The sequence below is a fragment of the Petromyzon marinus genome, chromosome 34, assembly GCF_048934315.1.
Source record: "Petromyzon marinus isolate PM22_M1 ecotype Great Lakes invasive population chromosome 34, UKy_Petmar_22M1.pri1.0, whole genome shotgun sequence".
Taxonomy (NCBI): domain Eukaryota; kingdom Metazoa; phylum Chordata; class Hyperoartia; order Petromyzontiformes; family Petromyzontidae; genus Petromyzon; species Petromyzon marinus.
The window spans coordinates 10,307,259-10,320,307 of NC_133700.1; the positions used below are offsets into that span (position 1 = coordinate 10,307,259).

General features: G+C 48.9%; 2 protein-coding genes across 3 annotated transcripts in view; one reads left to right on the plus strand and one right to left on the minus strand.

Annotated features, from left to right (window-relative positions):
* The window catches only part of AAMP (angio associated migratory cell protein), a 23,065-nt gene extending 15,674 nt beyond the window's left edge, over positions 1–7,391 (plus strand). Inside the window, exon 12 of the mRNA XM_032965668.2 lies at positions 64–7,391. The gene's annotated coding sequence lies outside the window, so the exon portion shown is untranslated. The remainder of the gene's footprint in view (positions 1–63) is intronic.
* Positions 1–12,733, minus strand: part of LOC116948699 (keratin, type I cytoskeletal 18-like) — a 15,621-nt gene extending 2,888 nt beyond the window's left edge. Inside the window, exons 1-6 of one of the 2 annotated variants that reach the window (XM_032965669.2) lie at positions 11,814–12,733; positions 8,454–8,536; positions 6,356–6,512; positions 2,808–2,972; positions 1,369–1,494; positions 247–491 (exon numbers count right to left, since the gene is read on the minus strand). In XM_032965669.2, the coding sequence (XP_032821560.1) occupies positions 247–491; positions 1,369–1,494; positions 2,808–2,972; positions 6,356–6,512; positions 8,454–8,536; positions 11,814–12,158 (1,121 nt within the window). In that variant the 5' untranslated portion in view covers positions 12,159–12,733. Of the gene's footprint in view, positions 1–246; positions 492–1,368; positions 1,495–2,807; positions 2,973–6,355; positions 6,513–8,453; positions 8,537–11,141; positions 11,782–11,813 lie in introns of those variants that run through there. The other variant, XM_076071704.1, reaches the window with a different exon arrangement.
* Between the last annotated feature and the right edge of the window lie 316 nt (positions 12,734–13,049).

Below are 13,049 nucleotides of genomic sequence, written 5' to 3' on the forward strand. Positions count from 1 at the left end.
GACTACGGCTGTTGGCGGCGATGATGATGATGAAGATGGTTGTGAAATATTCTTCCTCCTCAGATACGCGCTGGTGTTGGTGCACCTCTGGAGGTGGCAGCCCTAGAGCATTTGTGGTGCCCACATCACCAACGATGATGACGATGATTGTGAGATATTCTTCTTCCTGAGGTACGTGCCGGTGTTGGTGCACCTCCGGAGGTGGCAACCCTAGAGCGTTTGTCGTGCCCGCGTCACCGAACGCACCGGACGGTCGTCCGCTCCTCGTAGTGGCTGTGCTGGCCCTCCAGCAGGCGCCTGTAGGTCTCGATCTCCTCCTCGAGGCGCATCTTGGTGTTGAGCAGAGTCTCGTGCTCGCGCAGCTGCCGGTCGATGTCGCCGCGCGCCGAACCCAGCTCGGAGAGCAGGCGGGAGATCGATCCCGCCAGGCCTGCCAGGCCCTCTGCGCTGTGCGCCTCCACGTCCTGGGCTGCCTCGTTCAGCGATGACACCTGGTGCGAGTGGGGTGGCGGGGGGAAGGCGGTGGGCAGGGGAGAGGGTGAGCGCCAGGACTGGTGAAATGCATGAGTAAAAGAAATTGTTTTGGGAAATTGATTTTGATGACGAATTTGAATGGGAGATGGACTAATTACTTGGTCGACACGAATGTTCGTGCCTTTGAGATTCTGCTAATTGGCATTATCACCATTGCCCGTGATCTGTCCACTGCTGGATGAAGACCTCCCCAGTACCATATTTGGCACTGGATTTGTTTGTCGAGAGAACGAGAAAATAAGGAAAGCACAGAACGACACGGACAGACTTAGTAAGAGAGATGTAGGAATGATCCAAAGCGACGAGACCAAATCAAGACGGGAGACAGTGGAAGACGTGGAAGGAGTTCAGCCCTCCCGTCGCTGTTTATTGGATGGAATGTAAAATGATAAGGCGAATTTATTTTTACTGTTATTGACTGTCAACAACATGTTTGTTGTATGAAGTATACTTTATCATAGTCTCATTGTGGGTGGCAATGGATACAGCATTGCATCGCATGCTTTCATATGCAGTGCGCTTCTGCCGACGTCTGGAACGCTCTTCCTTCCGATATAAGGAACCAGTGGAGCTATGCTTGCTGTGTTTAATTTGTTGTCCTTCCCCCGCACCTCCGATTAGCATGGTTGGCTACATACGGTGCGAAAGAAGTTCAACATACCTAGGTACAGCATTCACACTGCTCCCCTCCTCAATACGCGTCTCCGCCCAACATGGGAAAGCTTACGATCAGCGCAGAGAAGTATGTGAGCCCTCCGAAGTGACGCTCTCAACCGCACACGCTAAATACACGTTTTTACTGAACGGAGGAGGAGGGTGTTTGTGGATGCTCACCGTGCTGCGCAGGGTTTCCGCCTCGGCGTACAGGGCCTGCATCGCGCGCCGCTGCTCCGACAGCTGCTGCCTGAGGGTGCCCAGCTCCTCCGAGTTCTGCGAGATGCGCGGATGAATCGCGTCGACCTGCGCGGGTGAGCGGGGAGGTAGAGCAGGGTCACCGCCTCTCATCCCCCCTGCTCCTCCCGCCGCCGTCTCCCCCGCTGTCACCGGCGACATTGTTTGAGAGTCGGGGGGGTTAAAGACGGAGGTGGCCGCGTGGCTCAGAAGTTGGGGGTGAAAGCGCCGAGCTGGTACCGATGGGAATCTGGGTTTAGAATCGAGGTCTCGGTTTGCCTGCCCACGTTTACACCTTCCCTCGCACCTCGAATTGGCACGGTTGGCTGCGTATTGTGCGAAAGAAGTTAAACCTACATACAAACCGGGTTCTCAAGTGTAGTGAGTTGAGTGTATCTGTGGGTCTGCAGTGTGAGTGTATGACTTGACGAATTGGGACTGCTGTGAAGTGGGATCCGGGTTGTCTACTGTAGGTCTCTGAGTCTGTGGATTTCTGTATGATTCTATCCGTCTCTTTGTTAATTTGTGGCTTTCTACACGAGTCTATGGGTCTCAATGTGAGGATATAGGTCTCTATGAGTCTTTTGGCCTCTATGCGAGTTTGTGGGTCTCAATACGAGTCTGCAAGTCTATACGGTGAAGTGCAACCCATCACTGACATCACAACACCGTACATGCTTTCATAGAACGGTACAAACGGAATCCATCTGGCGAACCAGATACTATCAAACGACTGAGGCATGTCCCAGCGGTAGTACCCTCGTCACTTGTTGCAGAGGATCACGGTTCAAGTACAGCGGCCACCCTGATTAATATTGCCACTGTACAAACATGAAGATACGCGCTGTCCGCTTCAAAGTGGACATTAAAGATTCCCCTGACGTTCGCAAAAGTAGGCTTTTTGAGTGCCGGTGTCATGGTGTAATTTTTTTGCCAAAACTGACATAATATAGTGATTTATTATTCATAGCCACCATCGCCCACAACTGAAACCTCAGCAGGATCCTCCTGCAAACGAGTCATGAGACTCGGTGAGGCTTTACTGGGTAAAAATGTGCTATGAGGAAGGGCCGCTGACCGAAACGTCGCCGTTTATAAACTCTTTCTTTTAAGGCGCAACTTTAATGTATGTATGTTGAACTTCTTTCACATCGTGCATAGCCAACCATGCAAATTCGAGGTGCGTGGGATGGACACCAAAACATGACGAATGTGTTGAGTTTGTTGTTTGTACTCGCGCACCACTGCCGATGCAGTGTCACCAAAACAGTTGTTACGACTCAAACAAACAAAATGGCTCCACAACCTCAATGCACACGGAGACTCGAACGTGTCCGTTCCTTGTCAAGCGCCAGAGGAAAGAAGGATGCGCCCGCGAGTACCTTGCTCTTGTACCAGACCTCCATCTCCTGCAGGTTACTCTTGATGAGTGCCTCGTACTGAGTCCTGATCTCGGCGATGATGTCGTTGAGGTTGTGCCCCTTGACGCTGTCCACCTCCACCGAGATGCTCGACTCTTCGATCTCCTTGAGCAGAGAACTCTTCTCCTGTGGACGTCACCGTCACAGCGAGTGCCGGATTATCCTCGTAGCAAAAGTAGAAAATGCTATGGGCCCCGCTCTAAATTCTTTCAAGCTATCAATTCCGGTTCAGTCATTCTGCACTTGCTTTATTACTATAGTACGATACGGCTTTCAACTTTTATGAACGACTGGGTGTTTAAGGTTAGTGATTTGTTGTATTATCTGGCTGTATAGCAAATGAAAAAATACAGTTACTTTACTGTGCAAGTACAAATTTTGAGTTTTAATATGTAAGTATATTTTTTATTTATTCAGGGCCCCTTTCTAACATATGCTACAGGCCCCACACGAGTTGAATCAGCATGAGCCCTTCCACCCTCCGCCACTAGGGGATGTAGTCACACTTTGGAAGTGGGCGTGAGTGGGGAGGGGATCATATTCGCAAAATGATTTTTTTTAATTGGTAGAGATTACAGATGCACATTGAACCATGCACAGTGCGAGAGAGTCGTGTGACATGCACGCCCATGACGCATTGGCACATCGTCGTAGTAATAATAATAATATGTATTTGTCCTGCGCAATATTTCAGAGACGGCGTCACGATGCCGAGTCCTGTGGCGGTGCTCGAACGTAGAGGCGCTGGTTGTGATCAGGTCATCCACTACCCTGAGTGTGGCTGTTTCTGTTAGAATGCTCTGAACGATGTGCGCAATGGAACGGTGCAAACATTTGCCCCGTTGAGATAAGATATTGCTCGGTAACTGGAGGGATCGTCACGATTAAGGTTAGGTTTTTAAAAAAAGCGTAACCAGACGTGTTTTAAGGTTGGATCATTTGCATGCAACGCGCGCACGTGCCCCCAGGCTGGGGAAGCGTTCCTGCACGCCGGCCGCACGAGTTCCACAGGTAACGCGTGCAATTATTAACGCGTGACCGGCTTACTTCATGCACGAATGGTCGAATACATGAAATAATTAATATAAGCAACAATGGATCCATAGATTAGAGGAAGAATGTGTCAATGTGTGAATGATTTAATACGTACCCGAACGGACGAATTAATGAATGCGAACAGGGACGCATGGAACGATGTGTGAGTGAATACAACACTACATAAATTAACGCATTGATATTATATTTTTAAGTTTACTAGGTTTGTTTTCTCTTTAATTTGTACCTGATGATGATTGCTTGTGTTGCAATCGAAACGTCGTGTGCTATTAATTAATACATTTTCTTTCTGCGTGACTTTACCGAAAGAACCAAAGAGTAATTCCTGCAGTCACGAAAGCTCCAAATCAAGTTTAAAACCACAACATGTCTGAATTAGTGCATTCAAATTGTGTGTGGGTGCCTCTTGGCGACATTCAACAATGTCGAGGTTTTTTTTTCTTTCGAGCCGTGCCACACAGTGACTGCGTCCAATGCCCTCCCCTTTCTGCCACGCTGCCAAACGCTCGGCAAACAACGACGGCGGTTTTAAAATAAAAAAATCAAAACAAATGGCTCGCGTAAACAACGCACCGGTAAATGGCTTTCGCTGCAAAAAATTAAATATTAAAATTATAATTTGCGCTCGTGTGTACAGCCCCGTGTACGTGCGTACATCTCATCGGCAAAGCGAGGAGAGCCCCCTAAAAAAAAACTCTTTAAAAAAAGTAAAGGGAGAAAGAAAAAGTCTTAAAAAATGGAAATTGGAAAAGTTTCGCTCATCCGTGCAAGTGAGGAGAAGTCAACCAGACTTTTGGCTGTGGCCTCTCAAAGAGGATTAACGCCTTCCAGGGTTTATGTCTGGTTGTATTTTTTTTTATTTGAACGTGAGCTCCTGTGACAGATGGGAGCCACGGACGTGTGAAATTTTGCAGCGGTGTCCATGATGGGGTTGCCCGAATGTCGTGCTGGGGGGAAAAAAAAAAAACCCAATCCTTTCTTTTCAGACGATTTTACTTTTGACCCAAGAAATACCAAAACAAAAACCGGTGCCGATGGCTCCGTCGACAGCAGTGCGGTACAATTCGACGAGGCGATGGACCCAAATTGTGGGCGTGCTCGATTGCTAAGCGTTGCGTTGCGTGCTTGCGGGTTTTTGTTTTTTGTTTAAAATAAATGAACTTCTTTCGCACCGGTACGTCACCAACCGTGCTAATCGGAGGTGCTGAAAGGTTTAAACATGGGCAGGAAGCCGAGACCCGGATTCGAACCCAAGATGCTCATGGTGGGAAGTAACGTGCAGACGCGCAACAGCGATGCACACGAGTCACTGTGCGTGTTGGATAACGAGTTGGTTGTTGGAGGCAGTACAGAAAGCAGGTTTACAACAAAAAATTGCATATCAAAACTACCGGGGTCAAAATAAAACACAAAGCCTTAAGAGACTGTCAGGCTTTCCTTTGTTGGGTCTGTTGCACCTTATAAAAAAACGTTAATAATACAATTAATTCGAAAACGTGTCGTGCTATTGCGATAAATGTCACCGTTATGTGTACAGGGTGGTCCATGTGTCTTGTGACCCCCCCCATTTTAATCTCTAAAACGTAATAATTTCCGTTAAGTAAGGTTTATTTAAAACAGAAATGTATGTGCAAAGGGACAAAAAAAAGACATGTTAGGAGTCAATTAATTTAGGGTCACAATCCATCTGGGACCACCATGTGCAACAACGACATTGTATGGAGAGCCGAGCTGGATTCTCCACCACGGCTAACATCAGCGCTGCGTGGTATCTGAAGCTGCCCTCAACCTCGCTGTCCCTTCCTTATTTAACAATCAGCGCTCGCCAGCGTGGTGACGTATGGTCGAACAGCCCCGTGAAGAACCTGGCCGGTGGGGAAGCTTCATGCAGCGATGGATAGACCACGTCTGATGATCCTGGCGACGTGTCTGCGTGTCGCCTTCTTTATGCGTATCGTAACTGTGTGACTGTGTTATTATTATTACTAGCCCGCGCAAGGACGGGTGTATTACAGTAAATCTGAAATATTAAATCGAACATAATGTTCCGTTCACGATTATTAATGGCAGCGTTACGGAGTTAGGGTCACATCAGGGTTCTCGCTTGTTATATATTAAGAATATTCAGCATAGCAAGGAAAGCCTCACTCAGTGTCTCGACTCCGTTATAATGAGGGTCCTGCCAAGTTTGTTTTCCCCAATAGGGGGCGACGATTGCTTTAGGTACGTGTATGTTCCAAAAGAGAAAACTGTACGCATGTTTCATGTGTACGTCACATGTCTGCATGTATTTGTATATACGTATGTATCGTGTATCTGTGCATGTGCATGTATCGTGTCTGTATGTATAATACACGTGTGTATACTGTTTCGTGTGTGTGGCTGGCTAACAGCACTTGCTCTGGCAGTCTATTGAAGGCTATACGGGGATCTTTGCATTTGTAATTGCTCACGTCCGCATGGCTCTTCTGCATGTGCAGGATCTGCTCCTCCAGCTGCTCCACCTGTCCCTCCAGGCTCATGCGCGTCACATTGGTCTCGTCGATGGCGCGTCGCAGGTTCGTGATGTCCGACTCCACCGAGGTGTGGATGGAAACCTCCGACTCCAACCTGTTGGAGGACGGGCGACAATGCCTCCACTCACCGCCAGCGACACTCGAAGCACCGACGCCTCCAGCACCGGCATCATCACCACTATCAGCGCCGTCACGAACAAAGATCGCCTGTATAGCCTGAACAAACCTTTGGGGAAAGTGCTGTTAGCGAGCACCTATGAAGCACTGCACGGTAGACGAGGGGGTGGCTGGCCAGCACCACGCCCGACCACCTTTGTCTCCCCAGTGGCGATGTTTACACACCGCACCAGGTACTCATTTGAGACTGAGTCGACCTCGGGGAGGCCTGCGACAGATTCAGATAATCGTCAATGGTGTTTGTGGCCGTGAGCGGGAATCGAACTCGGGTATCCGTGTTCGTAGGGCAGCGCGCTAACCACTGCGCCACCGCTCCCCATCACAAAGTCTATCACTATCACCAGCACAATCGCCACTCAACTTATCTCGACTACCAACACCGCGGTCACTCGCTATCTCAGTCACCGCCTCTAAACTGTCAATCATCACCACTTCAATCGCCAACTCCAGATGAGTCTGGATGTGAAACGTTGAAGCCACTGACACCGATCTGCGGTACTGTTACACGTGGGGGTTTTAGTCAGCAGAGGGCGCGCTCCTATCAGCTTTCAGAAATCGCCGCTCCCTACCAGAGTAAAACAACGTTCTGGATCTTTCTTGACAAGCGATGGGCAATAAATAACTACAGGATTTGAGGGTATAATTAAATTTAGACCCAGTGATTAAAGGTTTGCTGCTGCAAATAAAGATCTGTCGGGTTAACTTTCACAGAATCGGCACGGTTGGTACGCAAGGAAGAATCGCATCGCGGTGAATTTTGCGCGCACGTGAAATAAATCTCGACGTTAAACCTCAAGACACCGAGAAAGTCATTGCGATAAACGTTTCTGTTGTCAAGGAGACCCGCGCAGAAGGCAAAAACAAAGCGCCTCAAGACTTCGGAGTGATAAAACTCTTGTACGCACAGAACACAAGTTCCAAATTTAGAGAAACGTTCACAGAACGTATTGTGCTTGTTTTCTGGACAATGTTTGACAACACGCGGGGGCCTGTTGAACACGTGGAGGTGTTGTGACGACAGCGAGGAGGTTTGGAGTCACCATCCGTCCCCCTGTTGGAGTTGTCTCCCTCACCCGCCACCGCAGGATGAGCCAAAACACCGCTCCCTGGGTCCCTTCTCACCCGCACGCATCACTGGGACCACCACTCTCCCCAGTACTTCAATCAGAGTCTCCACTGGCTCCCACTCCAGACGGCCTTCTGTTGTTAACTAGACAATAGGCGGCTTTCTGCTGCCCAGAATTAACCTTTTGCTTGCATTGTTACTGTTTCTGAGAATTTGTTGAGGGCTAATTTACTCATTTGGAATTACACAGAGCCTCCTGAAAATGTAGAGACCCAGTACGTAATGCTTACCTGGGTAAAACTGGCGTCATAAGAATAATGGTATGTATGTGTGTTGAACTTCTTTTGCACTGTGCTTAGACAACCGTGGCTCAATCAGAGGTGCGGGGGAAGGACAACAAACTAAGCACAAAATTCAGTTCTCAAGAAATTAGTTTTCAATCTAGATTTAAAAGTGCATAGTTCCAGTGGCTTCATGAAATCGGAAGGAACAGCGTCCCAGACGACTGCAGAAGCTCATCTGAAAGCGCACGATGCAGTGACCGTCTTTGTTCGACGGTTGGTCAAAAGTCACTGCGAGGATGACTGGAGTTTGCGTGATCATTTATGCTCCTTGAGATCAGAAAAGGTGTTGTGGTTCATTTACGGAAAGCACTTTGTGTGGCGTAATGAGTGCCTATTACACATTGCATAATGCAATGATGCAATGTGCCCTCGCTAAAATGCCTAGCGACTGCCCCACCACTCATCTGCTCGCTGCGCAATGGAAAGGGGAAACCGGGGTTTTACTGACTTAGCTCGGAAATCCTCGGCAGCCAGGCGCCCATTGTCCAGCTCCACGTGCAGACGTGCGTTGGTCATCGTGGCTTTCAAAATCTGCGGCGACACGAGGGCAGAAGTTGGCCCTGAACGTAACCCGTGCCTGGTGGGTGGAAATGTGCTCCGGAGACTTATACGACGGCCGTGGAGATGGAGCGTTGGAATCGGCTCGCATTGCAGGAGATAGGTAATACTTTTCTATAGCGTCATTCATGCAATTGTGTCCCACAACACTGCACATCAATTAGCCAGTCCGTTACACAGATGATACAAAAACAACAGTTGGCTTGGAGAGGGCTTCATAAAGCAGTGGACAAATCATGGCTGGTGATTATGACGGTAGCGGCCATTTATCAACATCAGGGACGCTAAACTACGTTGGTGGTCCGGAGCCAATTGTGGAAATTTCACATTCCCAAGGTGGATGGTGGGCGGATATCGGCACACGACGAATTTGGTGGCATTGTGTTAAAGTGGTACTCATTTAATCGACCCCCTTGGGAGAGATGATAAGCCGAGACAACCAACCGACAGCAGCATTTGAGTTTACAGTCCCTCCCATTGTGAGTTGAGCTCTCAGGACACAACCCCAGTATAATGGCAAGAGGCGTCATTATGAAATGTGTATGAGCTGCAAGTCAGGAACACAATTTGAAAAATAAAAAAAACAATGGCCCGCAAGGGAAAACATAAAATTTTGGGAAAAAAAGCCCTTCTTTGTGGCAGAGAGATGGCATGACGAAGTGCTATTTCTCTGCATGTCACCTGTTGTCTCGTGTATATATATACACATAATTCCCTTTCAGAGCAGTGCTATTGACACGTGTTACGAGATATTTGTGCTCGTGCACCACCGCCAATGCAGCATCGCAAACAAACGTTTGTCGCACTCCCGGCCAAAAGGGAGGACGCTCGCGTGGCCGATGCCCCCAACGCGGGCTCGGCTACAACGCCACGCAAGAGCCCGGCCATTACGAGACAGCTCGCCGGTCGAATAACCTACCCCGAGCAGCCAGCTAGGCAGCGTCAGATTACACCGCAAACACACACGCGCGCGTGCACACGTGTCTTAGTCTAATGCATGCAAATAGAGGCTTACCGGCCACTGCAATATTCAAAGGCTGCCAGTTATAATGGTACCTTGTGAAAATTAGATATTGCCGAAAGAGTCACGTTACAAAAGCTGCCCGGATCTTGGCCCACGGTGAATTTGCACAACATTTAATTAGCATGTGTGTGAGGGCTTTGTGCTTAAGGTGATTTTGCCCGCACATGGCTCTTGCGTTTAGGCTGTGGTGGCATCAGCTGATTATATTTTTCATATTTGGAAATTATGTTGGGTTTGTCTTTACCCTCTTACGTAAGGGAATGAGACTCCCAAAACACCGTAGATAATCCGTGAAAATTAATAATGCAAATGTTCAAGAATGGAAAACAAAGCAGGCATGCATTTTCTCCTCCCCACCGCACCCCAATTGTACATTATATTCACCAATGTTTAATATTGCATCGTTTTTTTGATGCATTATTTAATATTTATGTTTAATTACAGATGTGTTTAGTTGATTTTTTTTCAGTGCGGCGTTGTTTTTGTTTGCATTTCAGAATTTGCTGTTTTGTTGAAGTTGTATTTAAAATCTAAAATCAGGTATCTTTAAAAAAAACCCACATACTTTCTATCACAACGGGGCCTTGCCTGGTTACAAGTGAAGACTATCAACCAAATGTTTAACAATCTTACAGCCCTTTGTCCATCCACTGCTGGATTAAAGCTCCCCTCCCAGCATGTGGGGGAGGGGGGGCATACTGTGCCTGTCACGAAGCTTGTTTGACCATACCTCCCTGTAACCGGTCCGTACTTGTTGGTGAATGAGGTGGTCAGTATCACGCGCCACTGACGACAAGTAAATACAGATTATTTTATTTTTAACACAGTTAATGAGCACACGCCTAAAGATCTGAAACATTAAGCGGCCCGCAAGGAAGCAGCACTCTGGAAGTTGTGATATATAACAGTGTGCAACACGGTTCTTGAATTGTGCAAGGTCCGAGGGGAATGTTAGCCAGGTAATATTAGCAGTGGAATTGAGCTCAGGTAAGCCAGGTGCGGCACGAGGTTTTTTGTTGTTGCAATGTGTTGATCCTTCATGTTTCTTTAATTTCCACCAAATACTTTGCATAGCCGCTTAACGTGTATGTTAAATGGGGCACGATATCTGTTTGCTCTGTTAAGCGTGGCAGTGAATGTCATGCGATAGCCGAGTTCACAAAACAATGTGCAAGTCACTGTGCCCACCGTTCCGCCCATCGTTTTGCCTCTCAGCTGGCCATGCGGTTCACATATCGTCTGTCCGTTGTGAATATAAATAATGAAAATACTATACTCTTTTGTTCTTTCCGTAAAGTCACGCACGTAGAAACATAATAGATCACGTGAGGTTTCGATCGCAACACAAGCAATCGTCATCAGGTGGGACAAACACAGCAAGAACAAACTGCTGAAGTCGAGTATGGATTCCTGCAGTCACGAAAGCTTCAAATCAAGAATGAAAATACTCATTTGTATTGGGAATTTCTGCGCGAAACCCGAGCGAGTAAAATTAATGGAACACGGGTTGGGGGTGTCACACTCCTCTCTCTCTCTCCCTCCTTTACCACTCACCTCCCAGCGAACGCTGAAAACCCCCTCCACACTTCTGCCGTGAATATCGACGGCCAATTATGCTCGCTTGAGACTCAATCGTACGCGTCCGTACAATTGTATTCTAACATTGCGAACAACTTTGTGCGCCGTATCCAGATCACGCGTGCCGGCTCCACTCCCGTGCATAGGTCGCACAGGGCACGAGGAGAGCAAGCGAAAGCGCAGCGCCACAAGTAGCTCAAGGGGCAATGATGAGTTCACTAAAATGTCACGCTCGCACTTAGAGCATTGTTATGTATGTGTACATAAAACAGAAGGCTGGTCCTCATGTCACAACTAAACATGAATTTGGGGTTGTAACGAATCTATTGCGTTTGTTATTTCGCGCGCCCATGAGATACGATTAAGCTGTGTAGCTCGTCGCATGGAAGTTGTACGACTCGCCCACAATACGAATCCTGTTTAGGGCCCTCAATGAACGGGCTGGCACCACCACCACTGCTGCCCATGACTTGACAACCGAAACCCGCGGCAAGTCATCCCCAAAAACCAATACACCACGCCGTCATACCGCACCACTACACCAGTCCGTCACACCAGTCCGTCACGCCACACCATCATACCACACCATCATACCACATTGTCACGCCACACCACCACGCCGCGCGGGCCACACAAACCCGTCCCCACCTGCTCCCGCAGCTCGCGCGCGGCCTCGTGGTACTGCCGCAGCTCCACGGCGCCCGAGGGTCGCTTCTCGACCAACTCCTTGATCTGCAGCTCCGTCCTGCGGTTGGCCTCGTCCAGGGATCGAACGCGCTCGATGTAGGTGGCGAGCCGCCCGTTGAGGCCCTGCATCTCCGCCTTCTCGTCCCCGTGGAGTCCCTTGAGGGTGGGCAGGGAGGACATGGAGGACGCGGAGGCGATGGTGGCCATCCTCCTGCTTGAGGCCATCCTGCTGGAGGAGGAGAAGGAGCGAGTGGTGGCCGTGCGTGGCGAGGAGCTGCCACTAGCGCTGTGAGAGGAGAACGACATCGGTGCCCGGTGAGATGCCCCTGCTGCTGTTGCTACTGGGGACAGGTGTGACGATGCTGCTGCTGCTACTGCTACAGGTGTGATGCTGCGGCCGCTGTAGCACAGGTGTGGTGACGACGCGAATGTTGTGTGTACAGGTGGGATGATGCGATACGGATGTGATGCTGCGGCCGCTGTAGAGGTGTGTACAGGTGTGATGATGCTACACAAGGTGTGATGCTGCTGTTGTACAGGTGCTCTTGCTGCCGTTCTAGAGGTGTGTGTGTGTGCAGGTGTGATGGTGAGGATGATGCTATACAGATGTGATCCTGTTCCTTCTGCCCCAGTTGTGTGCCGATGGACTGAGAAACAAGTCTCGGCTCGTTTGAACCGTGCGAGGGAGTGGACTTTCAAACGGTGACGGGCGCAGGGGTGCGACCGTAAAGATTATGATACAAGGCCACTATACAAGTGTCTTTATATGCGAGCGTGTGTGTGCGAAGTGTGTTTGTACAACCAGAGTGTTCAGAGTAGGTGCTGATTGGTCAAAGCTCACAATTGGCAGGCGATGGATTGGGCAAAGTCAAATGAATGCACAGAACTCAACGGGTTAAACTCCACCGTGAACCCGCACACACACACACACACGGGCATACACACCTGCCGATCCTGATAGGTAAAATATTAACGTGTGTAAACAAAGTGGGGAATTGCCTTTTGCTAATGTCAACCCTGGACGTGACTACAACGTTTACAAGGAGACGCAGGCAGTTGACACTGAATATACTCACACACAAAACAAATATCCAAAGTATAGCCTTCACAGACTTTTGGGGCAAGTGCTTTTAGCCAGTAGCACCTATGAAGGCCGGCACGGCACACGAGGGGGTGGGCGGCCAGCACCACGCCCGG